Source organism: Aulonocara stuartgranti (genome assembly GCF_965226115.1).
Source record: "Aulonocara stuartgranti genome assembly, chromosome: 15".
Taxonomy (NCBI): Eukaryota; Metazoa; Chordata; class Actinopteri; order Cichliformes; family Cichlidae; genus Aulonocara; species Aulonocara stuartgranti.
Window position 1 is genome coordinate 12541433 of NC_138951.1, and position 27256 is coordinate 12568688.

General features: G+C 42.3%; 2 protein-coding genes across 5 annotated transcripts in view; one reads left to right on the forward strand and one right to left on the reverse strand.

The window, feature by feature from the left end:
* Positions 1-1026: 1026 nt before the first annotated feature.
* Positions 1027-6158, reverse strand: cep57l1 (centrosomal protein 57, like 1). Of its 2 annotated transcripts, none has more exons than XM_082506789.1 (11): positions 5952-6158; positions 4430-4601; positions 4105-4284; positions 3872-3993; positions 3612-3725; positions 3430-3507; positions 3163-3252; positions 2997-3068; positions 2660-2919; positions 2380-2524; positions 1027-1567 (listed from the first exon to the last, which is right to left on the reverse strand). In XM_082506789.1, exons 1-11 carry the CDS (start codon positions 5970-5972, stop codon positions 1361-1363), a joined length of 1461 nt encoding a protein of 486 aa, XP_082362915.1. In that variant the 5' UTR covers positions 5973-6158; the 3' UTR covers positions 1027-1360. The 2 variants fall into 2 exon arrangements, with proteins under 2 accessions (XP_082362915.1, XP_082362916.1); XM_082506790.1 differs by lacking the exon at positions 5952-6158 and adding an exon at positions 5282-5935.
* Positions 6159-7989: 1831 nt separating this feature from the next.
* LOC309690005 (uncharacterized protein) overlaps positions 7990-27256 on the forward strand; it is a 49054-nt gene continuing 29787 nt past the window's right edge. For 2 of the 3 annotated variants that reach the window (XM_082506807.1, XM_082506806.1), the window contains exons 1-2: positions 7990-8097; positions 9348-9667. In XM_082506807.1, coding sequence (XP_082362933.1) covers positions 9389-9667 — 279 coding nt within the window. In that variant the 5' untranslated portion in view covers positions 7990-8097; positions 9348-9388. Of the gene's footprint in view, positions 8098-9347; positions 9668-11383; positions 11854-27256 lie in introns of those variants that run through there. The other variant, XM_082506805.1, reaches the window with a different exon arrangement.

The window sequence follows — 27256 nt, forward strand, 5'->3', positions numbered from 1 at the left end:
ATACTACTTTTGGATTTTTCCTCTCTAAAATTTTAAGAAAATACTGCAGTTGGAGCAACTGCTAATCAGACAAAGAAGGGTTGTGTAGTCACAAGGTATCAAAGTTGCAGGGTCAGGAGAGTGGGTGGAGCTGCTGCATAAGTGGACATGGGTTGGGTCTCTAGCTAACCTGATTGTTGTGTCCAGTCATGCTGTGTAATCTAATATGGGAGGACAGAGAAACAATGCATTAGGTGTAGTCTCTCCTCTCTTGCAAACACAAGCTCAGTGCATTGTTTAACCATGCAGTGAACTCTGCAGCATGCCAAGAATACCAAGACCGAGCAATGTTAGTGACATAATGAAATGAATGCAGTAATAAACAAAAGCAGGTATCTCTTGAAAAAAAAAGTCTTGAAAATGTGCTCATTTCAGATCCATGTGACTGCATTACACATCTAAAGTTACTTTAGAGTGTATTAAACTTGATGACAGAATAGCAAAAAATGTTGACTAAGGCCCGATAACGAGGAGATAAGTTGAGGAATGTTATGAGGCAGCTTCACATGTGGTTATTTTCCCCATTATAAGTGGCTGACTCAAATAAACAGCACATGTGTGTGTGCAAAAGGCATGCAGCAAATTTGCCATGTCATCTGACCAGCAAGCACTGGAGAACAGAGCTGTTTCAGCTGTGCAAAGGAAAAAAAAAAAAACAGTGTGTGGCAACAAAAAAATGGGTTTCTCCTACATGCATACAACTAAAAACCCACATCCGTTTGATCTGTGGTCAGGGCTCCATTTATTCAGCTGTTCGACCTGCTGCTGTTCGGGGTGCATTTGATCCCTCTCGATTATACGCAGTGGGGAGACTGGTGCTGCCAGCAACATTACAAAGTTAGAGTTCATTTATCCATCCAATAGCACGACTTGCCAAAGGTGAAAAGCTTCTGATTTAAATATAGAACAGGCTCCGCAGTGCCATCTAGTGGTTGTACATAAACAGTGACAAACATAAATGTGGAAGAAAAATAAACCTGCAATGTGTAGAAACAATAGCCTTTATTAAAAATAAACAACTATGATTACATAAAAGTTATTTAATCCAGCTCATTAGCTCCTTATGGCACATGACTCATTAACATTACTTTTAAATTGGGTTAAGATCATGGTTCACAAACTACACCCTATGAAGGACAGTGTATGTGCAATACTTTATTTAATAAGCACTGTGTAGAATGCCTTATTTCCTCTCCAATTTGTTACTAAAAATGTCCAGAGGTTGTCTGAAGAGCAGAGAAAAAACAAACAAACAAAAAACCCCACACATCATCCAGCTGTAACATCCAGGTCTGCACGCCGAAGGTCTCACTGAGAAAAATCACGTTTCCCAGGAGAGGTCGTCCTGTTTGAGGCTGTTTCTGAACTTCTGTGTCTCTCTGAGAAGCTGCAGGTTTTTTTGAGTAGTCCTATCTGTCCTTCCCTTCTTTTCAGTCTTAACGGGAGAAGGAGCAGGTGGCTTGATCCCACTCAGCCTTTTGGCTGTGTGCTCCTCAGGAGATGATCGGCACTGGGCCAGTTTTTGGATCTGTGGAGGGAGCAGAAAACATCACACATTTGGATCTGTTCAGCACAATTATACACTGCAATAAGCTGCTATTACAAGTCGATCCATCCTCTGTTGAAAACGACAGGATTGTTTTTGACCATTTGTTTATAAGTAGACTTTAATTTATTCAAGCATACATTTCTCTTCTGTTTATTAAAATGTCAGAAATAACAGGAGAAGTGTGTAAATTCTTCAGTGAGGTAATACCAGCTCCACTTAACGACATGCAGCTAAAAAACTGCTTTAAATACATAAAAATACTTTTCTAAAAATATCAAATTAATTTGTTTGAAAATCTCAAAATAATCTTATCACTATTTTTAAGTGGATCTAATGCACTTTTTTTTTTTTTTTTTATTACTGGACTCTGCTTCAACTTTTGGCTCTTACTCTCACAAGCAGTGACCACAGAGGATGGATGCGCATATTTGATTTGGCACAGATTTTTACCCTGGATGCCTTTCCCAAATGCAACTTCCCAGAAATCTGTCTCCCCTCCTGGTTTTGAACCAGACATCTTTTGCATGTAACGTGCACATGTTAACCACTACACCATGGAAGAACTGACTTTTACAGACATGGAATTCATTATTTGAAATTTTGCTTGATATAGGCATTCACCATTGACAATTGGTGGGCTGTCAATGGTGAATGCTTACTGCTGTTTTAAAGCACTTTAAAAGATGATTAGATGATTATTTTCAATGCATCAGATCCAGTTTCTCATTGTGTTACCGAAAATTGTTACAAATCTATCCCCTTTAAGTTGTACCAACTTATAGGTCACATACCATCCTCTGGTGTTTGCGGAGCTTGGTGATCTGAGATCCTTTATCCTCCATCCTGGTGACCAGCAGCTCCAATTCTCTCTGGAGGTCCTGCCTCTGCTCCGGATTTTGAGCTCCATCGATCTGACGCACCAACTCCTGATGCTCACTGACAAAGGTGACAAATATAAAACGACTTTAATAAAAGGTTCACTAATATGTCCAAAAAACTCTGAATAAAGAACTTAAATTATGTTAAATACGCCTTCATTCCTAATGCAGCTCACTGGTTGGCACTACTCACAAGCTCATCTGTCCCAGCTCGTCCTGCAGAGCCAGGAGCAGGTCGGCAAGTGAGCTTAGCGATGGGTCGACGGGCAGCCTGTTAGGCTTCTCTGATGAATCAGAGGAAGATGAAGAAAAGTCCTTTTGGAGGTTTTTCTTCACTCCGCAGCCAGACCTGTGGTGTGCACTCACTCGCTGGCACAGCTGTGGCTGGTGGTGCTTCATCATGTGAAGGATACTTTGCACGTTGGCATGAACCGAATGGCTTGGGCTCGTCGACTAGAGACGGGAATGAAAAGAATCAAAGTAAGAACAAACAACAAAAAAAGAAGTGCAGAAAATTATAAGTGACTTACTGTTCCTGCAACAAAGGGCATTTTCTTGTGCATCGGGCTCTTTGGTAGCAGTTCGGCAGGTTTAGAGGTTTTCTGAGGAAGAAGACAGCTCTCATCACCTCTACATCCAAAGAAATCTCCTTAAATAAATGCCTAAAATTAATTTTTATATCGGTCAGAAAAGTACCCTTATGCTCTTTTTTGTTTTCTTCTTTGGCTTTGTCTCTTCAGAAGTTGGCAGAGATGGTCGAAGGCTGACATCAAACTCTCGTTGCAGCTGCAGTAGTAACAGCAAATCAATGCTTCTTAAGAGTATTTAGTCAAATTTGCCAATCAGCAGCTTTATTGTTGAATATGTGCTGAAAGTTGTGGCGTGGGCAATTTAAAAAAAAAGTTGTGTCTCTAGTTAGCATTTACTTGTTTCTTAACAAGTGCAATCCAAAAACTGACTAACCTCCTCCGCCTTCTCCTGCACGAGTTTACGCTCGTGCTCTTCTTTCAGCAGTTTCTGCTCCAGGATGGAAAGCTTCATCTGAAAATTTATCACAGCGACACACCCTGAAATAATGAACTTTTGGCGATAAGCATTCTGACTAATGAATTAGAGATAAGCAGCATTGGGAAACCTTAGGTTACCTCTGCCAGAGTTTGGGTTCTGCTCAGTTTGAGACACTCTGACTCGAGTTTTTCCAGCTTCTCTCGCTGAATTTGGCTGTTTGAGCTGCTCTTTTGCTCGCTCTGCAGAGAAGCCTTGAGGGGAGTAAAAGTGGCAGGGGGAATATGTGGTTTTTTATGTTACTTACATCCAGAAATGTGAGAAACAAATAGGTGATGATCATGCTTATAGCTGGGATCTACTTTCAAATGACTTTTTGATTCGTAGTATTCTGAGCTACCTGATTTTCCATTAGAGCGCTCCTCTCCTTTTTGGCATTTTCAACCATTTTCCTCATGTAGTCCAGCTGCTTCTCGAGAACCTTACAGCGAGCTTCTGCAGACTGCAGTTTTGAGTCCAGTTCTGTCATTATAAAGCAGAGAACAAACTAATCAATCAGTTAAATGGAGTTGCCAGATCATAGTGACCCACAGTACCCTGTTTCCTTGTTGCTTTCTATTCTTTGTCGCTTACCTCTCCTGGCAGAGTTATCCGTCCCAGGCAGGCTGGCTGCTGTCTGACTGTACAATGTTGTAACTTGTGGATGCTTTTGAGCATCATGGGAAAACTGCTGGTAGCTCTTCTCTGCTTGCGTCCTTTCCAGCTCCAGCCGCCTAATTTTCTCCTGAAGGGTCTTCAGTGCATCAACCACGGCTGATGAAGAGTAAACAACAATACAAAGACATACTAGGTAACTGTAAAAGAAAGCAGTCTGCCCCCTCCCCCCTCAAAAAACTAAACAAAAACAAAAACTTCCACTGTAAGAGACAAATAGCTCATGATAATGAATGCGTCATACCTTTGCTATCAATATTTGGTCTCCTCTGGGAAACTGAGCTGCTGGCCATGTGTGTGCCCATGCTGATAGAAGAGTGTGCATGGGGCTCCGGCTCTCGTGAAGGTTTCACTATCCTGTCTGGTGGCTGGTAGTAGCTTCCAATGTAACTGTTCTTGGAAGGTGAGTCTAAAATCTATACACAACAAGAGGAGGTTGTTTTGGAAACAAATGAATATTTTCATTATCAATAAAATGCCAAGTTTGTAAAATTATAGACAAAAAATGTAAGCGTATACGAGTCAGATTTTTAACAATTTTGAACCTTGAGAATAAATTTGAAATGCAGAGACTAAAATCAGCTCCTGATTACCGCACTGTGAAAAAAGAGAAATAATTTTCTTCTTACTAAAACTGGTTTGGATGTGCAGTTTGCAGAAATATTGCAATTTTGCAACAGTGTGCTAATGGTAATAGTTTCATTTTAAATTACAACATTATTCCTAAAGTGCACAGCTCAAAAACAGGGAATACATGATCAACATAGTATAACACAAAGTTAGTTACACTTCACACTTCAGGGAAATTAATCTGTTTGATTAGGAAGGATAAACCATTGCTTTGCTACAAATGAAAGTGACAACAGGTGACTGCCTTCAACATCATAGGTTAAGACTTGACTTCATTCTAAAAATGAGTATTATAGATTATTATAGAGACGAGTTGCTATCCCAAGCGGAGAAGTTCAAGTATCCTGAGGTCTTGTTAAGACTGATTGATGCAGTGTCTGCATCACCGGTCCATTGTGGTAAAGTGAGAGCTGAACATAAAAACAAAGCTATTGATTTACCAGTCAATCTACATCCCCACCCTTACCTATGGTCACGAGCTCTGGATAGTGACCAAAAGATCAGGAGGTACTCAGAATAGAGCCTCATCCACATCGAAATGAGACAGCTTAGGTGGTTCAGAATGCCTTCTGGGAGAGGTTTTCCACGCATGTCCTACTGAAAGTTAAAAGGATGCCCTGGGGGACATCTCTCAGCTGCCTTGGGAATATCTCGGTGCTCTCAGGCCTAGATGAGCTGATGAGGAGATGTGGGCTCATCTGCTTAGGCTGCTGCGCCCACGACCCCGTTCCCCCTTCACCATGAACCGTCTCTGTGGTTTTTCGCTTTTCCTCATCCATATATTTGTTTAGTAAACAGTAAATACTGATAAAAACTTTGTTTTCGGTGCAATTTCCATGCACTTGCCACACAAAGTAAACAGTAACCGAATCAACAAGCGTTAATCGATTACGCAACTGTACCCCAGTACAGCCAGCTTTCTGCAACAAGGAGGCCGTTTGTAGTCCTAAAAGCTCCACAACAGCAAACATAATGTATTTACAAACACCACCCACTGCATGGACCATTGGCTCCTTTAGGTAGATACCCGTAAAACAAACCAAAAAGATGGTTAAGTGGCAACTTGGCGAAAGTAAACAAGACAGCGCTAACGCGTTAGCCACACCTGCTGCTAACGGCTGATTTACGGACGTTACCTGATCGTGGTACGTCTCCATTTTGCCCTACAGCAAATGATGAGTGCTTCCAAACTAATCATGCGTCTGTCTTTAACGATCCGAGGCTACTTTTATAAGTTAAAATGACTTGTAAGACACCAGCTAACTGACTCCAGCTGTCCTGTCACCAAGAGACAGTCCGGGCTTTTTAAATTTCCCTCCTCTTTGCCGCCCTCCACACTGTGGTTCCGCCTGCGCACTCTTAGTTCCTCCCTCCCCACCAGACTTTTCTCTGCTGGTTAAGAAATATATTATATTTCCATATCTTTTGCTAATTAAATACTATAAGGGTAAAAGGAAACTTAAGCTTGTCCTTATACTCATTCTTTACTCCAACATTCTAATTTACTTCACTGTTATTTCAGTTATTCTTTTTGGGTTTCAGTAGACTGGCATAACTACTTTGAGCTGTATATGACAATTTTCGAATTTTTAAAAATCCGATTATGACACACATATACGTGTCACTTAATTTTCTTTGTGGAACAGTTTCCAGTATTTTCAGCAAACTCAATAAAGACTGTGACCTTTTGGTGATAAGTATGGCATTAGACAGGCTCACCTTCTATAGACTAAAATAAAATTATCCTTTAAATCTTATTTTTCTTGCTGTTCCCTTTAGGGGTTGCCACAGCAAATTATCTGCCTCCACCTCATCCTATCTCTACCATCGTCTGTCATTCCAACCACCACACCATGAACGTTGACTGTGGTATTCCCAATGAAAATCTTGGCATCTTCAACTCTGCCATTCAAGAGGTCTCTCTACCATCTTTTAAACCTCCCCTTTCACTCTTGCTGCTATCTTTCTGTCACAAATCCCCCCAGACACTTGTTTCCACCCACTTCACCCTGCCTGCCCTCTCTTCTTTACCTCTCTGCTGGGGTGGATTGATGGGATTTCTGGGTATGTGCAAAGGGCCCATGTACAGTTAGGGGCCTATCCAAGATGCAGATGTTAGTTGTCAGAGAGGAAGGACAACAACAGGAATATTATACTTACATACAAACATAGTATAAAAGATGAACAAGCTCTAGGTGCTACATTTTCCATTTAATATAAGGTACCCTAGAGTGTTTAATGATGTTGTATTGTGATAGTTGCTTTTCATTGTTTTGTTAAGGTACCATGCTCTCCATTTCGAACTATTCTGTGTACACGTATGCACATACAATGATTCTGAACTTCTTTTTAGATGCAAGGTATTTAATCAATTAACTCTGCAAGGATGCACAACAGGCAACTGGTAAGATGTAGGTGGACTTTTCAGTTATCTAATGTGTGGCCTTTCACTCACTTCATCTAAGTCCCCAGGTCAGTATGGCTGGAATGCATGCTGCACTGACCACTGCATAGCCACACACAGCCTCCAAAATACCAACACAATCAGTAGGCTGGAGTATGTACACGATAAACTGATTTGTGTCTGCTTGTTGACTTTTTTATGTTTCCCCAGGTTGTGGTGAATAAATACAATGTCGTTAGCACTGTAAGTCAATCACACTGTCAACATTTGCACATGCAAATACTCTCTTGCAGCAATAAGCAGCATGTGTGACAGTCCTCCTGCATTACTATTTTTTTCTCATTTGCAACAAACACTTTTTTTTTTTAGTTTTACCATACTTGAACTGAGGTGCATGGCACTTCGTTCTTATGTTGAGATTGATATTTTAATGGTATGGGCTGCATCAGTGTGCAGATTTTTATTAAAGTTAAGAAAATCAAATGGAAACATACAACATATCCACCTCTTTATGTCTTTCTGCTTGTCTGTTATTTCTGATAAACAAGTGAAAGGGGGGCTGCTGCTGCTGAATAAGTGGATGATGGGAGATGTAGTTGCTAAGCGCTACAGTCAAATAGAGAACCTAGGCGGATAAAGAATACAATCCCCATAAACGCTTCCCCCACGAGCACAGGAAACCGCCCACCAACCAATCATCTTCCAGAACCTCCCCGAATGAGTTCGGCTTGGGCTGATTGGCTAATTTGCCCTGCCAATCAAACTTTTACCCTGAAGTTGTTACCTCCTCTTGTTTCTACGCTGGAACCAGCGTTACTGGACAGTGCGGAGGCAAGTCGTCCTGTAACAGGAGAGAGACACCAAAGAATGTGGATAAAGTGAGTGTTTTAGAATGACACTGTTTGGTTTTCAGTCTCAGTGAAAGGTTCGTGTGTGGGAATTTTTTTAAAGAGCGGCGGTGGGTGCTTTAGTGCCGTCTTTGTTAACGGGCAGCTTGAAAGCCCTGGCACGAAGAAAAGAGAGATAAACAAGCAGAGAGATTGAATGGATTTCACTGACACGCCGCGTATTCTTCCTATTATATGCCAAGTTAATATCAAAGTTAAAAGCCGTTAAACCGTAAACCAGTGTTAGTATTTGCAAAATCAAATGCTGTGGCAGTGAATCTAATTGCTCTGACTGTGTTCAAATCCTGTTTTGTTGTTTTGAAAGTTGCTAACAAAGATTAGCAGAATCGTGTGGATTTAAATCACGGATGCAGCTATTGCTTTTTAAATCTGTTTAAAACATGTGGTTAAACCTCATTATATTAGATTTTCTGCAAATCTGAGCAGTATATCTTCAGAGAACTATTTGGCTATATGCTGAAATACATGGTGTGATGATATGCTTTAGATGTGTAGTTGATTTATGCACCATTTTGAGAAGTTTATTTAATGTTTAATCTTAAACTGGGGTTTAAAGACAACAGGAAGGAAGTGCAGTGATATTTAGAGGTGTTAGTGACCAGTGTTTTGTGCCAACTCAACTTTGCAGTTGCTAAATGTTCAACGATGAAGTGCTAAAGAGATTAATAATTTATAATTAATAGTTATATGTAATTTTTTTTCTTGTCAAAAAGGGAAACAGATATCAGCAAAAACATAATAAACAGTGGCACCATCTCTTCTCCACAGTGTTACATTACACACTGGTACAGTACTGACATAAAGTTTCACACCCTTTATAGGGCAGTAATGTGGTATAAGAATGGAAGTATGGAAGATGTACTTCTATTGCTCTTCCCTGGTGCTGAGAGAGACATTTTTGTTTTCCCTGGTAGAGCAGGGGACCCATGAACCGAGGGCCATAGTCCTTACAACAGTGGCTTCAGTTTGATGCTGTGTGTCACTCACCCTCTCTCTCTTTCCCTACTCCCCCCCCCTGCCAAAAGCCAAAAGTCCATTAGCTGTAATATCCAAATTATGGCAAATGAATTCATGAGATATAGGGTGATATATCTGTGTCTTTTATAAGTGGTTCATGTTATTAGTTGGAGTCAAATTTCTCTGATGCTACATCTAAAAGCATAATGCACTTGCATTAACAAAAAGGTGATGCAAGCCTTTCCTGTCCTGTTTATTCGTAGCCTTTTGTGAGACAGCACAAACGGTAGGCCCGCATAAACTGATGGAGGTGCAGGACCAGGAGTCTGTGGGGAGATGGGACAGGCTGGGGAGCCGGGATCCCAGCTCCAGAGCTGATGCGATAGAGAACATCTGCCAGGAGGTCATGCGGAAAGTGGAAACCATTGGGCCCATACCGCCGGTGGCCCCTCTGTCCCTGGCTTCAGGGAGTCCTCCAGGCAACGATCTGAATGATATCCTGGCCCATGTCCTTATGCTCTCCAGACGGTGTCCCTTTGAAGATGTCAGGGAGCGTTGCTCTCAGCTTCTGCGAAACATCCAGGTAAGAGAGTCGCGGTTTTATGATGGGGAACTGTGTTGCATTACGCTGCACCCGACTGTGATATGTCCTCTAGAGCCAGTGTTTATTGTATTGATCTGCAGCCATCTCCCTCTCTTCACCTCTTCATAAGCATTGCAAACACTGTGGTTTAGTAAAAAGCTCAGTGTGACCGCTGCATGGTTTGTCAAAGGGATTACAGTCAGTCACACAATGATACACAAAAATATAGCTGTCCTAACCTTTCAACACGCTGCCAATCATTTTTACGGTGAGATTTAAACTAAACAGATAATCACTGGTTGATTAAGATTTGTCTTTAGCATTAAAGCTAGACATAAGATTTAAGTTTTTTTTATTGCAGAATTTGAAAACAAATTTCTTTGGCTCATGGCTTACACACACTGAGATCTTCCAATAAAAATATTGACACTGCACATACTGTATGTGGGCTTTCTCAGAGAGTTAAGACGTATTTACTGAAAATAAGTAATGCTCTCCATTATTAACAAAACACAGTGTGACACAGCATTTTTGTTTTCACTTTGGCTTTTTTTTTCTTTTTCTTTTCAAGTCCGTTAAGTCTGCCTGTGTTGATTTTTAAATAAATATCCTGGTCATTGTTGTGTAGCAGGTGGCAGTGAATTGAGAAAAAAAATATTATATTGAAGCTGTCAGACTTGGACATGGATACATGGTACTCAGTGAATCCTGAAAACAAAAATCTGTGGGAGAAATGCGCAATGGTGGATGGTGGGGGGGGGGGGGGGGGGGGGGGGGGGGGGTCCTTAAAGTTAACAGGAGAAATATAGATAAAATTAAATAAGATTTATTAGACACACAGTTGGGAAATTTACATGTGGTATATGGTAGCAAAAGGGATAGAGTGGGAATAAAATAAATTGATGCAGCCATTAAAAAAACTTGAAACAGTAGAAGAAAAATGTACACAGTACAAGGTAGAAAGAAATTTAATCTAAATATAAGTGAACAGATAGTTTCAGATGCCTACTAAGAGCAAAATGATATAACGAGTATGACTGAAAACTATTTCACATTGAAATACATCAAATACAAAGAACATTTACTGACTGAGCATTAGAATGGGGAATAAAAGTGATTTAAGTGACTTTGATCGAGGCCCAGGCTGGCCTGAGTATTTCAGGAACTTATGATGGACTGGGATTTTTTTATTTTTTTATTTTTTTCCCACACAATAATCCCTGAGGTTTAAAGACAATGGTCTTAAAAAGAGAGAATATCGAGTGTGAGGCACTTCTCTCAGAGCTCAGAGGAGAATTGCCAGAATGCTTTTAGCTGATAGGAAGGGAACAACTGAAGTAATCACTTGTTATAACCAAGGTGTGGAGCAGCAGAAGAGCAGACAAGTTTGCATTACTGTTTGCTAATAGGAGGAAAATGTGGTTACAATTACCACACAGGCTCATCAAAATTGGATGATAGAAGATTGGAAAAAGTTTGCCTCGTTTTATGAGTGTCCATTTCCGTTCCAACATTTGGATGGCCGGGTCCGAATTTAGCATAGATGACATGAAAGAATGGATCCATCCTGTCTTGTATCAATGGTTCATGCTGGTGGTGGTGTGATAGAGTTGGGGATACATTCTTGGCACAGTTTAGTCCCAACTGAATATCCTTTAAACACCACAGCTTACCTGAACATTGTTTTTGACCATGTCCATCTCTTTATGACTACAGTATACCCATCTTCTGATGGCTGGTTCCAGCAGGATAACACGCCATGTCAAGTCATCTCAGACTGGTTTCTTGGACATGACAATGAGTTCGCTGTACTCTAATGGCTTCCACAGTTCTAGGGGGATGTGCTAGAACAAGAGATTCGCATCATGGATGTGCAGCCAGCAAATCTGCAGCAATTGTGTGATGCAATCGTGTCAACATTGGGCAGAATCTCTGAGGAACGTTTCCAGCACTTTGTTGAATTTATGCAGAATTTATGTAGTTCTGAAGGCAAAAAGAGGTCCAGTCCAGTACTTTTTAGGTGTACTTAATAAAAAAGTTGGTGACTGTATCTGTAATACATGTATATTTATAATAAATATTGTGCTGGGTTTATTTTGTTTTGCCACTATTAGCTATAGAGAATGAAATATTACACTTATCCTGGGTCTACCCTTGTGTTTGCTGTGGCCTGTTCCACTTAATGAGTCCTGTAATAACAAACAAACACTAACCCCAGTAGCTTTGGATGGCCTGACATGTTGTTATTCTGAGGAAATGGGGTGTTTGGCCGTGGCTTTAGTTCCTGTTTGTGCGGAAGTGTTTTTTGAAGATGGAGGCGAGGGACAGGCAGAGATGAGAACGGGAGAAAGCTGCTTTGCGGGTTTAGCTGTCTACCACGGTACGCGCTGTCTGGTATTTCTGAATTATGCTAAGCTGCATTTGGGCACAGCTTGCCAAAGGTTGCATTTATGAGCCCACAGTTAGCTGATGTAGCTCTGGTCCCATGGTGGGAGATCCCTCCTGACACACACACACACACACACACACACACACACCTTTCTCACATTGTCAGGGTTGGAGGGGCTAAAGGGAGGGGTGCTCTGGCTCAGACAGCCTTTAATTCCAGCAGATCCGCTGATTAAAGACAAAATCTTTGAAAGCACAGACAGTCTTTTCCTCGTGTCCTCTAGAGGAGGAAGGCATCCTGCTTAGTGAGAATAATGTACTCTAAAACCCACATGGGTCACATAGCTGTGGGTTGGAGCAATTTTCTGCTTGTTTGTTGCCATAATGAGCACCTCTTTCCTGAGCATTTATCAACCGTGAAAGTAACTCCGGTGATATTATTCAAAGGATGATATGTGCTCTTGTCTGTAGATGTAGCATGAAAAATTATGATAAAAATAATTGCAATAATGCCTAAGAAGAAGGGAAAAAATATTGTGTGTTGGCACAATTCTTTTGCTCATACCTGTGCACATAGATAAGAAGTGTACTGGAGAAGTTATACTCTAGTAATGGACAAGGGCATTTTCTTCTGTTTTAATCCTGGTATCAGACCTTCCACTAATTGTTGAGGAACCCATGTAGCAAATAAAAAGACCTTTTTTTTGGTCTCTAACTTTGCCTCACTTTCTTTTTTTTTAATGCAATCCCACTTGGTGTTTGTTCTTCCTGACTCTGCAGGCGAACTGACTTGCAGGCTTAAACATTTGAGCTATGATGTTGGTCTAGTATTCAGGGGTCACAGGTTTGTTGGCAAAAATAGGGTGATATGCGTACAGGGAGGGGTCGGGTTCCCTTGCGAGGGTCTTCTGGGTAATTGTGAGTCAAAATCGCTTACCAAAACAATTCTGCAGCGTGGTCTTCTGGGGCCTTTGACTTGGCATTCGGCTGCTGAGCTTTATTGATTTCATTTTTATGGGAACCCCAAAGTAAAGATGGGTATGCTACCAAACACACACATGCTCAGAATTAAAGAGAAACGATAGTAAGTGTGTATTCTGAGTCTGTCAAAGGGGTGGGCAGACTCTGTTGGCCGACTCTCTCTCTTTCTCTGGTCATCATGTCCCCAAACTGGATGAAAGGAACCCAGTCTTGGATGGCTGAACAGAGACGGAAAGTTGTTTTTTTTTTTTTTCTTTCTGTGCTTTGCAGTTACACCATTGTGTTAGCCCTTTACCCCTACTTGAATTAAGAGCTAGTCTCAAAAGATCAACCTGTTCTTGTAATTTAGGCCTGTGCCTCTCAGATTTAACGACACAACCTGCACCGTGCGAGAATTAAAAGATGGAGTAAATCAGCGGATGAAGTGAAGAATGTACATTAAATACCAAGTGGCCTTAGTGTCTCTTTGAATCCAAGTCAGTCTGGTTCTTATGTGTTCAGCTGTCACTGCACATCAGACCTGAAATGTGTGGTTAATAGTCATTGTAAGAGTCCTGCACCTTAGTCTGTTAGTATCACACCTTGTTCTACAACCAACTTTCTTTCTTTTATTTTGAATGTGCAAATCGCTATAGTTGCAGTCTTTTAAACACCCTAGGAGATATTTAATCTAAGAAACTTTCCTTCTATTCATCTGTTATGACAGAGTCATGTTTTTTTTTTTGGGGTGGGGGTGGGGTGGGGGGGGGGGGGGGGGCTTTTTTCATAAAAAAGAAATGCAGTCTGTTTTTCTGAGGAACACAGAGGCATTAGATGTTTTAAGCTCCTGAGTGTTTTCACATACTTATTTAAGCTAATAATGGTCATTAGGACTAACTAAGCAGTCTCTCTAATAAACACATATGTGTGATTAAAATGGCTTCCTGGAACTGGCCTCCTCCTAAACTAATGCAGAACATATGGAGTGTCTCTTGGAGATGACGGTAAATATTTAATTATCTCTTTAGGATTGATTTATTCATCTAAGCATAGCTCTTGAACTTGATACGAATAAGCAATCGTAATTGTCAAGTATATGCAGATCTAGCACCTACATCGTGACTTTCCTAAGAGTTAAACTTTGAAGTTGCATGGTAGGTTGATCTCTGACTGATTTCTCCAAGCCTGTGTTACATAATTTTATTTATTTTTAATTGTGGGTTAGGCTTGTTTTCAGAAGACATGTTGTCTGTGTAAGCCTCTCTCAATGGTGGAATTCATTTGGTGAGGCTATATAAACAAACGTTACTTGTCAACCTTGACAGACAGGTGTGTGGACAGATGCAGTACGGCTTTTCTGAGAAGGCAGGGTCAGAGTCCACTTGTAAAATGTGGCAGAAGTTCAGAGAATTGTTTAATGCTTTTTCATTGCAGTCACAGTGACAGAAAGGTTTGCACTGATCTGTTTTATAAGTCTGTGCATGACTGTGCGTATACTGTGCTGGGTTTTTTTGTGTTAGTTAATGTACTGTGTGTGCATGAGTTTGATTGTGAATGCCTGGAGTCTGTGTCTGTCTGCTACCTCTGCTTGCTGTGTAAATATAGATAGTGAGGGCCTTGTATTCTGGTCAGATCTGGTGGATTATGGGCACTCTGTGGTTGAACCAGGGCAAACAAAGTGTATGGTGAGAGGGGGGGGGGGGGGAGAAAGGAGCAGCCGTGGAAGCAGGCAGTGACCTTTGGCACAGTAACTGTACAGTGAAATGCACCATGGATATGGAGGACGCAATAGAGAAATAAAGCTGTGGATTTACAGCTGTCTGCCAGCTGGGCAGAGCAGTGGGACAGAGCAGTGATAGGAGCTGGGTGTGAATTCTCTCTATGGGGTGTCTTACTGAGCTAGATGAAGCTTTATGACACTAAAGGCCCTTTGTCTTCAAGTTTTGAGATGATGATAGTGATAATAGCACAATGACATAGCTCCTGCCTTGATGCCTTGACGCTCCTATTGTAGACCTAAATATCATCACTGACTGCTTTTAGTTACCTGCATGAATTGCTCATTGCTTGTACTGCGACATGGCTTATTGGCCGAGTTGTTATTTTAAACACTGGCATCAGCGTTGGTCCAATAGTTCTGTTAATGCATCCTAATGTGAAATCTTGTACCACAAATGTCTGCAGAGTACAATGTAATAATGAATGCTACCACTATATTGGCTTTCATTTATAAATAGTTGATGTGCAAACTGGGAACCCTAAAATGATGCTGTGCAGATAAAGTGATGAGGGATATTTACCAGAAGGGATTTTTACACAGTTTGAAGATGCCTTCCCCTCCCTTTTCTCTTTCTTGCCAGGATATTAAAAGCCATTTTTAACAAACACACAAGCTCCCACTTTGATCCTACAGCACAGACAGACCCCCACTTTCAGCCAGTACAGCATGCTGCCGGCAGCACACTCAGGAAGACTTAGAGAGAGGGGGGGGGGGGGGCATGTGGGAAATGTGCAACTAGGTCACTGTCAATCCTGTTGTAGATGATAATTTTCCTGTTTTAGCATACATTAGTGGATGTGTGGAAATGCTTTCCTGTAGAATAAGGGGGATTTTTTCTTCTTCTTTCATTTGTTCTAGATAGAGTTTAAACTTCTGCTAAAACATGCAAAGGCTGTATTGTCCTGTCAAAGAGGGAGGGGTGTGTTGGTGTTGTCTTCAGGCATTTGCACAGCATAAGCAGTCGTCATGGTACCAGTGGCATGAGGTGCAATGATGGGATGGGTTAGTTGGCACCGCTACTTGGGGGTGGGGGGTACTTGCTCGTCTGCAATTATTTCTGGACGTGGTATTCAGGAGCTGAAGGGGAGAAAGCGAGGGAGAGGGAATGGAAATAGAAAAGAGACTCTGCCACATTATGATTGCAGCGCACTGAAGGTCAAAAAGAGATGGCGAGAGGGGGAAAAAAAGGACAGCAATAAAGCAATGAGTTTTAATGTGTGGAGAAGAGAGGAGAAGGGGGTGAAACCAAACCAAAAGAGGAGGTGGGACAAATGCTGTCATTCTCTGTATTCAGTTTGAAAACAGTGGAAAACTACTAGCACCCCACAACTGCAAACCACTTTACTCTCAAACCTGGCTCAAGACCTGAGTATTTCCTGACAGAGTCCAGATCCAGACCCTTTTGTGGATTATGTTTCCATGACCCCAAATTAACCTAAAGCCCCAAATAAATGATAATTTTGCTCTCTGGCTTGTCTGATCAGGCATTTATTGAAAGCACAGTTTGACTTTCCCATACACCTCAGGACTGGGAGGAGCAGATGGTGGATGGTGATGTTGAACTTCTTGAAGGGGAGAAGTGCACTTAGAAATCATATGAATAAAACAGCTTAACAGCACATCCAACCAACTCTGTGTGTAAACTCATTATGTCCATGTTTTCATACCTTCAAGTCTTGTTTCGACCTCAGGCTTGTGAGACTACCAAAGGCACTTGTGCCATAAATATGAGTTCAGTCATCCTTGCTGTTGGTATAATGTTGCCAGTAGAAAATTGAAGCTTGCACAACTGTGAATTCATTCTAGGTGTGAAAGATGGAAATTGCAGTCATTTCACAGCTTAGCAACACCTGTCTTAAACAGATTCATCCACAGGGGCAGACCCATTTTAGCAGCAGACTTATCACAGCATGAAAAGCACAGATGTGACTAATCATATAAATGATACAAATTCTTCCCAGGCCCCTCGTGTCATGTATGTTGCCGCCCTGAAATAGTTTACAGGGGTATTAAAAGGTTATCTTTAATGACATTATTGCGCTTTCCCTAACATGTCAACGTGGCCGCTGTGAAAAAGATATATTTAGCCTGTAATCTGACAGCTTTACCCTTTGGCAACCTGTTTTTTTCACTGATGGCATTTGACATGTCAAAACAGGTGTGAATAATAAAAGGAACAGCAGCTGAATTGTGCTTAGCTGCTTCAGTTTGATTGGTCTTTTATTGTTCAAGCGTCAACGTCACTTAATGGCTTACTGAACACTTAAATGAGAGAGAGCCATTGTTGAAGTAATCGTTACATTCATAGTTCAAAAATAGTTACAGCAGTGTGTACATGAGGAGGAAAACTGAGTTCTTTCCTGTAGGGCTGCTCGATTATGGCAAAAATGATAATCACGATTATTTTCACTGAAATTGAGATCACGATTATTTTCACTGAAATTGAGATCACGATTATTTGACGATATTTATTTAACCCTTTAAGACCTACTATAGAACCAAGTCCACCAGAGCTTATATTATTATTTTTTTTTACATGCTGTAGTGCCATTTGTGGGAGCATTTCAAGTTGCTATACATCAATACAACTGTTATAGCCCATATTTTAATAATATGTATGCATTAAGTCCATAGTAATTACATAAATTGCAAAAAAGTGCAATAAACTACAAAAAAAATTGAAAATCGTTTTTGTTTTGTTTACATATATTTCTACTTGGAGAAATTTAAGAGGTTTATCCCTCAAAACTTTAAATACAATAAAGTTGCAAAAAAATAGTTTCCCACCACAGGAAATTTATTTTGAGTGTCTTCATAGTTTTATTTTGGAGATACAGCAATTTTTATATACTGCAGGAAAAACAAAAAAACAATCCTATGATGCAAATTTGCAAAGAAAACAGCATGTGCATCATTTTACTGTGGGAAGTGTTACGAACAGCTGATAGGAACGGCAAAGCGTGTTTCTGGAATATTATGTTTTTGTTCCTGCAAGCGCTTTTTATGCAATTTTTGCAAAGCTATATGTGGAACGAAACCGTGACCGAGGACAAGCTGATGGCATCAGATGTAAGTACAACTCCTCCGGTTTCATATGCAAAACAAATTATTGCGCTAGCTTACACGGTTCAGATTCTACAGGGATTTAAAAATAGTTACGCAAAACGGAGCGTGCTGCTCTGACCGGCTTTAAAGGGTTAACAATGACTTTAAAAAAATAATATAAAATAGTGTGCAACACCACTGAAGTTTTTTTTTTTTTAAACTCTCTTTTCAACCAACGGCAGTCACTCTCCTCTCCAAATAACTTCTGCTTAGCTTTCCGAGCTTCCCTCGGGTCCTCTTAATCAGCGGTCTCCAACCTTTTTTGCGCCACGGACTGGTTTATGCCCGACAATATTTTCACAGACGGCCTTTAAGGTGTCGCGGATAAATGAGGGAGGGGCTAATAATCGGCTCAGTCATTTTTAATGATCGTTGAAAGCCCAGATCGTAATCGTGATTAAAATTCGATTAATTGAGCAGCCCTACTTTCCTGTCTACCTGTCTGTTATGTTGGTATACACCAGGGGTGTCCAACTCCAGTCCCCGAGAGCTACTTTCCTGCAGCTTTTAGATGCATCCCTACTCCAACACGGCTGAATCAGATGGTTGGATTACCTTTTCAGCAGGCCATCAAGTTTGGCAAAGGCCCGGTAACAGCCATTCATTTGATTCAGGTGTGTTGGAATAAGGATGCATCTAAAACCTGCAGGACAGTAGCTCTCGAGAACTGGACACCCCTGGTATACACTGTTTGTTTGTTTTTTTTGTTTTTTTTTCATTGAGGAAAGGATCATGATGAAATCTTTGGTTATTGTTGTAAATAGAATAGAATAGAATAGAATAGAATAGAATAGAATTCAACTTTATTGTCATTGCACATGCACAGGTACAGGGCAACGAAATGCAGTTTGCATCCATCCAGAAGTGCTTTAGTGATATAGATATATTACAATATATATTAGCAATAGTATAGATATGTAAGTATATTACAGAAATGGGTCTATTATGGTATGTTATAATGTACACGGTATGAAGTATGTTGTGAATATGCTATAACTATAAGTATGTACAGGCTGTAGTGAGTACAAGCTATGTACAGGATATGAACAGGATATAAATATGAAAAACTATACAGAATATGAAATAAATAAATTTACAGAAATCTGAGATATACAGCTATACAGAAATGGGAACTATGGAAGTTGTAAACAGTTGTAGAATTAAAGATTATCGAATGTACAGAATGATTATTTACACAGAGCTATACAGTAGTGCAGTTAAGATAAGTGAGGGTGTAGATAGTTTCTACAGAGGCTATATAAAGTGCTAGTGGTTGTGAGTGGTGGTTCACTCCATGTTATTATTGTGTGTTTGAGGGTACAGTTGTCCATTGTGGGTGTGTGTATGTTCAGTCCATATGTTAACGTGGGTCAGATGTCAGGAGGCAGAGTTCAGGAGTCTGACAGCTGTGGGGAAGTAGCTGTTCCGGTACCTGGTGGTCTTAGTCCGGAGGCTCCTGTAGCGCCTCCCAGAGGGCAGGAGGGTGAAGAGTCCATGTGATGGGTGACTGGGGTCTTTGATGATTTTCCCAGCCCTTTTCAGACACCGCTTCCTGTAGATGTCTTTTATGGCAGGAAGTGGTGCTCCGGCGATGCGCTGGGCAGTTTTCACGACCCTCTGCAACGCCTTCCGGTCCGAGGCAGAGCAGTTCCCGTACCAGACTGTTATACAGTTGGTCAGGATGCTCTCGATGGTGCAACGATAGAAGTTCACCAGGATGTCTGAGGACAGGTGGTTCTTCCTCAGAGTCCTCAAGAAGAAGAGGCGCTGATGAGCCTTCTTGACCAGCTTGGAGCAGTTGGTCGTCCAGGTGAGATCCTCGGAGATGTGGACTCCCAGGAACTTGAAGTTGCTCACACGCTCCACAGCCGTCCCCTTAATGTGGATGGGTGGATGTGGGTCAGCATTCCTCCTGTAGTCCACAATGAGCTCCTTGGTCTTCTCGGTGTTAAGCAGCAGGTTGTTTCTGTCGCACCACTCAGCCAGACGATCCACTTCCTCCCTGTAGGCGGCCTCATCGTTGTCACTGATGAGGCCAATCACCGTGGTGTCATCTGCAAACTTAATGATGGTGTTGGAACCATCAGCAGGTCTGCAGTCGTGGGTGAAGAGGGAGTAGAGGAAAGGGCTCATCACACAGCCTTGTGGTACACCGGTGTTCATTGTGATGGTAGATGAGCAGTGGTTATCCAGCCGGACATGTTGGGGGCGGTTGGTCAGGAAGTCCAGTAACCATTTGCAGATGAGGGAACTGATGCCCAGGTCTGTCAGTTTCTTGATGAGTTGTGAGGGGTGGATTGTATTGAATGCTGAACTGAAGTCTATAAACAGCATTCTGGCGTAGGTGTTGTTGTTGTCCAATATCCTAGGGCATAATTTTGACAGTATGGGGAATTTAGGAAATTATCTTTCAGTGTTCCTCCTGGATCTCAGGTATGCCAAGTGTGAAATGGTGGGAATGAAAATGAACACCTCCAAATTTTAGGCTATGAATCCAGTGAGAGTGCCCACTTTTGAATCTGTGTGGTGCAGTGCTAGCAACAACATTGGTTTTACCTACAAATATCATATTTCATAGTATAAAAGATGGACGTAGGTATAAAAGAAAGACATAGATGCTACCCGTTGGTTTGTGAAGATGTTTTGAAGTATTTCTGTCTTTGCCATGTTGGTGTTTTTGTATAGCCGATGTGAGAAGTGAGGGGTACTGACAGTGAAACAACTTGTCAATTACAATTCCTTAACTCATGAGAAAATGAGCATACCCTGGATAATCCTTCTATCTGAACTTAAAAACATAAAAACACAAAATTACAAAATGACTAACTGACACATAAACTCAGCAGGAAAGTATTTAGAGAGGTCAAGTCCGAGGACCATTTTCCCATAGATTTCTAAGGCACCAGAAGTCTTTTCGTAACCACAGCTTGACCCCTTGGTGGCTTTTAAAAAGAACGCTTGTTTAAGCCACTGCATCGGCTTCTCTCTACAGACCCCGAAGCTACTCCCTTCTTATATACCGTTCAAAACAAAATGTTTGGAATTCCAGCAAAGGAGGACGTCGTGTTGCTGTGCGGCAGCAGAAACCTCTTTGTATACCATTTCCTCCAGATGTTATCGTGACCACAACAAGGAGGGTGCAGCCAACATGAGGAATTGTACCAATGTCTCATACGTAGCATACATTTCAGGAGGTGTTGTCATCTTATGCTGTGCATACATCAAATATAATGCGTGCTGCACAGTGTGGCTGTATGCAATACGGGCCTTTTATCCCTCACACTCTTGCTCTTCAATGTTCGTCCTTTTACTCAGACAGGACAGGCTGTGGAGTGGTTCTTCATGCAGCATACTGAGGGGTTGAAGTAGATGTAGTTCCTGTGTTTAGTCACAGGGGGGTGCTCTGTACAAGGTTTTTGGCCTTTTGCTCTCATCTCATGTTGCTTGATGGGAATTTTCCATGTGCTGGGTTGAACGCATGCGATGCTGCACATGATTTTAATTTTTTCCTTTTGTCCTGGTCACTGGGCCTTCATGTGAGGTTATTTGTGCGTGACATTTTCTATTGTTTATGTTCGTCTATATGTGTTCTGTCTGCCTTTTGAACATGAGTCTGTGTCTGTGTTTACATGTCTAGAGAGTTTTATAGCAGGGAGCATGCAGGATTTTGAGTCATCTGCAGAGCAGGTCACAAAGCATGAATAGCCCAGTGGCTGAGGTCCAGACCTCGGTCTGAGGTGGCCCCTATTAGGATACAAACCACACAGGCTAAGCGCCCGGCTTAGTCAGCTGGAATACAGAAAATATTAGGCACACTTGTTCCTGCTTACACCAGAAAACCTTGCACAACCACTAAAGTGGCACAAATTTCTTGTAATCTTTTCTGATGAAGTAATCTATCATGCAAAAATCTCAACATTTACCAGCCATATCCTCTAAAATGTGAAAATTTGAACACTGAATTGAAGATATGTTGGTTCCAGTGTGTTATTTGTACAGTCCGAAGAAACTTCAGCTTAACAAACTTTAAAATGACTTCTCTAAAAAAGTATTTGAGATTTTAGGCCATCTGGGTGTGTCAGAATAAATGGGGCCAAATGTAAAATGAGTGGCTATTTTTTTTTCTTCAAGAGCAGCTCAATCAGAACTGTGCCACTACCATCTCAGATGTATAGTACTACATTAAGGCTTGAAGGAAACAGGCAACACATTAACACAACCATAAATAATGCACACAAAGGCTTGTTCACCCATGTGCACGTCACCCGATCTTGCAAGTACCTCACTTTTTGAAATATGAAGTTAGCTGTGTCAGCACCTGATGGATCATTTCCCATTGGAGTCATTGTGTGGTGCTGCTCACCGAGCAGTGGTGTTGCTCACCGAGCAGTGGTGTTGCTTCAAGCTTTAACCACTGCCAACAGGATTGGCTGTGCTGTTGTTTTAGCCTCAGTGGTATTGTTTCAGGCCCAATGTGTAGGGCTTGTAAGGAAGAGGACTCCCTTACTGCATTTATTTATATTGTATTGTCTGTATAGCACTTTAGAGCACACCTTTCACTTTATTAAAAGCACCTTATCAAGCACTTTATGTAGCTTTGCACTTTAAGCATGGATTTGCACACAAGAAGTTTAAATATTTATTGTCTATTTATTGGGAATTTTAAAATCAGTTGGTAGCCTTATTTCAGATCCTGCACAGCTGCTCCTCGTCAAGGAATGTGGTGGTTGTCTGTCAGGAGAGAAGAATGGTGATTGAGATTGTGATTAAGGTTTACCAATAAGGAAAACTAATGCAAATGTGTGTGTGAAATCTAGGGAAAAGTGTTGCAAATAAGTGTTTGTAAGTTAATGATTACTCACCTTTCTTGCCTGTGTCCTCTTCAAGGTGTTTGGGCAAATGTTTCCCCGGGGGTCCAGACACCATTTAAAGGTTCCGGGAGAGACCATTGGTAAAGAGAGTGTGGTGAATCTTTTTGTGCTTGGGTTTCTGGGTTTTTATAATATTGGGTTTGGTGTAACATTAAGTGTGAAATATTTATTAATATGTAAATGTGAAAATGTATTTATGTATTTATTTATTCTTATTGATATATTGTATACGGTGGTGGAAGGTTGGGATTTAAGAATTTACCTGAGAGTGGAATAATGGTTAAGTCTGTGACAGCTGAACATATTTAAGGCTGCCAGTTGTCATTAGAGGATGGATTTTTGTGCTGTGAAGAAGCTCGACAAGTTAATTGTTTTAAGGAGAGCCATATAGCAAATAAATACTTTGTTCCACTACACTTGCCTTGGTCTGTCTCACTGTGTTTCCAGCCGCTAAGGGCTGCCCTGTTACAGGGCTGGAGGGTATTGTGCTCTCTTCTCGGGGGTATTGACCCAGGCTGATGTATATGTCCTTGTTTATGTTACTGGCCAGTTTGTCAGCATGGTGACAGTTTCACACTACAGGATCTCCACATTCCCACAGTCATTCACCTCTGACCTCAGCTCTTATGCTCCAAAGTTTGAATGTGTGTGGTAAAACAGCAGACTGAGAGCGAGTCTCCATCAGTGATTGACAAGTAGTGTTTGCAATAGCTGCTTGAGTGGGTTTGCATCATAGTGTTTACTTAGGGTGGAAAACACACTTTGTATGTTTGGCCTAAATCTAATTATGTACCTTCACGTTGGAGGGTTTTTTTGGCTTTTACCCCTCAGCTGTAAAAGGCTGACGGAGTATTGTCGTCACCGTACCGGGCGAGCGGCTGGGTGTCCGGGTGGGTGTCGTGGACTCTCAACTTTGTGAACATAAAAACTCAAGAGCAAGGTGGCGTAGAATTTTCAAATTAATACCTTAGGCGCATATCCTAAAAATCTAGTGCGAGTTTAAATATTGGAGGGGTCAGAGGTCAAATGTTTCAGAAATCTTAAGGAAGTCAACTAGGATTTTGATGCTATAGGTGCATTTAAACATGTGCTCATATGTGTGGAGACAGCAGTTTTGCCTCAGTACATCGTCACAGTGAATTTTGAATAAAGCAGTTTCAATTTCAGCTTTAATTTGAGGGGTTAATCAAAAATTTTGCATGAGCACAGCCATTTATGTACATAATCCCACATTTTCAGACATTCAAAGTTAATTATATAATATGATAATATGAGAATTGTCTTAAATACTTGGCTAAATGTCCTTTGCCTAGAGTCTAGAACACATGAAGATAACCAAATGTTGTGTTTTCTCCTTTGAGGTGCTCTGCTAGGGGTTTACTGCAGCCACTTTCAGTGCTGCTTGTCTTTGGATCTCCCTGCATCCACCTTTTTGTGTTCTGTATTGGGAAAGCATGCAGGTGTCTGTTAAGATCAGGTGACTGACATCGCTGCTGAAGAATATCACATTTCTTTGGCGTGAGAAACTCTTGGATTGCTTTTGCAGTTTCTTTATGGTTTTTAGCCATTTGCACTGTGAAGCACTGTCTGCGTTTGAACCTGAGCAGAAAGTTTAGCTCTGTACACTTCCCAATCCGTCCGGCTACTTCAATCAACAGTCAGATCATCAGTCAACACCAGTGGCCCAATTCCTTTGTAGTCCTACATGCCCACACCATAACATTGCCTGCACTATGTTTGACAGCTGATGTAGTATGCTTCAGATTGTGAGTGGTTTCTTTTCTCATCATTCTGGTAGAAGTTTATTTTGTTTTCATGTGTCCAAAGAATTATTTTCTGAACTGTGCAGGCTGTCTTAGATGTTTTCTAGGCTTCCTGTTGTTGATTTTAAAAAGCGGTTTGCACCTTGTTGGTAGACCCTCTATATTTCCATTCATGAAGGCGTCTCATGATTGTAGACGGTCTTATGAAACCATGTTGTGGAATTGTTTTTCTAAACCATGGAAATAAGTCTGTCATCAAGCACTTTAGTTGTCTTCTGTGGTTTTTCAGACCTTTTGGTGTTGCTGAGCTGCCCAGTGCATTCATTCTTTTGAAGAATGCATCAGATTGTTGGTTTGACCACTGCTAAAGTTTTTTCTGTCTCTCTCTGATAGGTTTAGGTACTTATTTATTTACTTTTTTCAGTCTAATGATGGCCACTTTCGCTTGCACTTAGGGCTGTGCGATATGACCAAAATCTCATATCCCTATATAAGAATTCTATCGTCTCGATAACGATATAAATCATAAAAATTTAACATTTTCTGTAAATTCTGTGAATCTCGGGCAGCTCGACTTGCGGTAAGTGTTTCCTTTTTTCTTTTTTTTTTTTTTGTGTGTGTCCCGTTTGGATCTTTAGCCATCAGAATTGTTGTCTTAAGGCCAAGAAAGATGCCAAGCGGATTTATTTTACCAAGTGGATCATCATGGCCTTGCCATATTGGTCCATTTGATTGACCTTTATTATAATTATGAATTTTATTTTCAGTTGCTACAAACGGGACAGACATGACTGGGTGATAGGACAGGGAGAAAGAATGAAAGAAAGAGAGGGAGAGAAAGAAAACCAAAGGGGAGAAGAGATGGTGAGAAGGGGGGGAAGAAAGAAAAAAAACAAAAAAAACAAAAAAAACAAAACAAAACACCTGGGTCACCTGTATGGAGAAAAAAAAACAGAAGAGAAAGCAAACAACAAAGAGCAACATAATAAAAAAAACAGCACCATCACAATAAACTAGCTAGCAGTAGATATCAGTAGATACTAAATAATAAACGATATTGTGCAGCACGCAAGATAGACAGCGCACAATGTGCTTTGAGGCAGCAGTCAAGAAAGCTGTAGTCCGCGTCTGTGAATACCCGTGTGTACACCTGTGTGCATACCTGTGTGGATCAGCATACTTGCATTCCAAAGGTTTCTCCATGTAACGATCTGCTAGGGAGTGTGGGGAGCCCCAGCCCCATCCTCCAGGGTATGAAGCAGGTATGGAGGAGATCAAAACTCCAGACATCCAGAGGCCCCCAGAACACAAGAGACCAAGGAAGACCAACAGAGGGGCAGCCGCGCCACTGTCCCAGTAAGAGCTGAGGAGAGTCCCAGATGAGGGCTCACTCAGCAGCCGCGGAGCAGAAGCCAGGGGGAGTTGCAGTGACGCGCCCGTGAGCTCCGCCGGCAGCCAGCTGTGCCTGAGTGACCGAGCCCCAGGCCGAGAGGCCGGGGGCACCCCACCTCCGAAGTGGCCCGAATGAGCCCCAGGCTCCAGGCCCCGATAAGCGGCCGCCAAGGAGTGAGCCGGTGTGTACCCGGACGCCCACCCCCAGACACAAAGAACCACCAACGCACCGACACCTGAGGGAGTCCGCCACTGGCAGGGGAAGTGGTGGTGGGTGGAGATAGGCCTCCAAACCTTGGAGGGCCTGAGATGTCCCCAGAGAGGTGGCGTCTGATACCCAACCTGACATATAGACACAGACATACAGGCACACACAGACACAAACATCCATTCCCACCCTCATGCTCTCATATGCACTTACTCCACACTCAACCAACGTGGAGACAGACATAAAGAGACACTGTACACACGATCACACACCCCAAGTGTACTCTACGAACCGAGTCTAGGTACCCTTGCCCCTGGAGGGGGGGGAACTGCACCCAGACCCAGGTGGTGTTACCCTTTTCCCTGCGGTGGGGAGAGGCAGACCGCCCCGACTCCGCAGCAGCAGGGAGGCCCCACACTCCAGGCCGCAGTCGGACGGCCAACTCCTCCTAGCCCCCCCGCTCCAGCAAGCCGCAGAGAATGGGGGTGAGAGAAGACTCCAAACCTGTCCCCCCAGCCAGAAGGGGACAGAGAGGGGGGGGGGGGGGTAGGGGGTAGCCTCCTCTGCACCCTGGTGACATACCCCTACTCCAAGGCCCTGCATGTGTGGGTGGTTGTGGTGGAGCGGGAAGAGGGAGGCAGCTGGAGATGGGGAGGGAAGGAAGCGAGGCACTCCCATACTCCGCGACCCGCCAGGGAAAGGGGGCCCAGGCCCATCCAGACCGGGGCCCAGCGCAGCAGCGCCCCCTGGCCCCACAGAGCCCGGGACAGTCCACCCAACCCCACCACAGAGAAAACTGCACCCACCCCACCATCCACTCATCTTCCAGACTACATGAGACAATAGACGCCCAGGCTGAGATCTTCCTCCACCTCTCCTGTATCTCCCCCTCCTGCAGAGAGTTCCTGAGGAGAGGAAAGCTCCTGCAAGGTGTGACAATCTCCCCCACCAGTTGAAGAGCCCCCCAGGTGGCTCGACGCACCGGCGGCACCCTGCGCCAGGGATGGGCCCCCATGCACCCACCCGCCCACAACCCCGGCAACACACAAACCAGGACCCAAGGCCCCGAGGCCCGGCCAGGGCCCCGGCCCAGAGACGGAGCGCCCCCAGAACCTCACGCCC

Coding starts and splice junctions, on each gene's coding strand:
- cep57l1 (XM_082506789.1), bottom strand. CDS start 5,972: ATGGAGACGTACCACGATCAG. Junction 3,069..3,162: donor AAACAAAAAAGAGCATAAGG/GTACTTTTCTGA, acceptor CTTCTTCCTCAG/AAAACCTCTAAACCTGCCGA. Junction 2,525..2,659: donor GAGCTGGGACAGATGAGCTT/GTGAGTAGTGCC, acceptor CACCTTTGTCAG/TGAGCATCAGGAGTTGGTGC.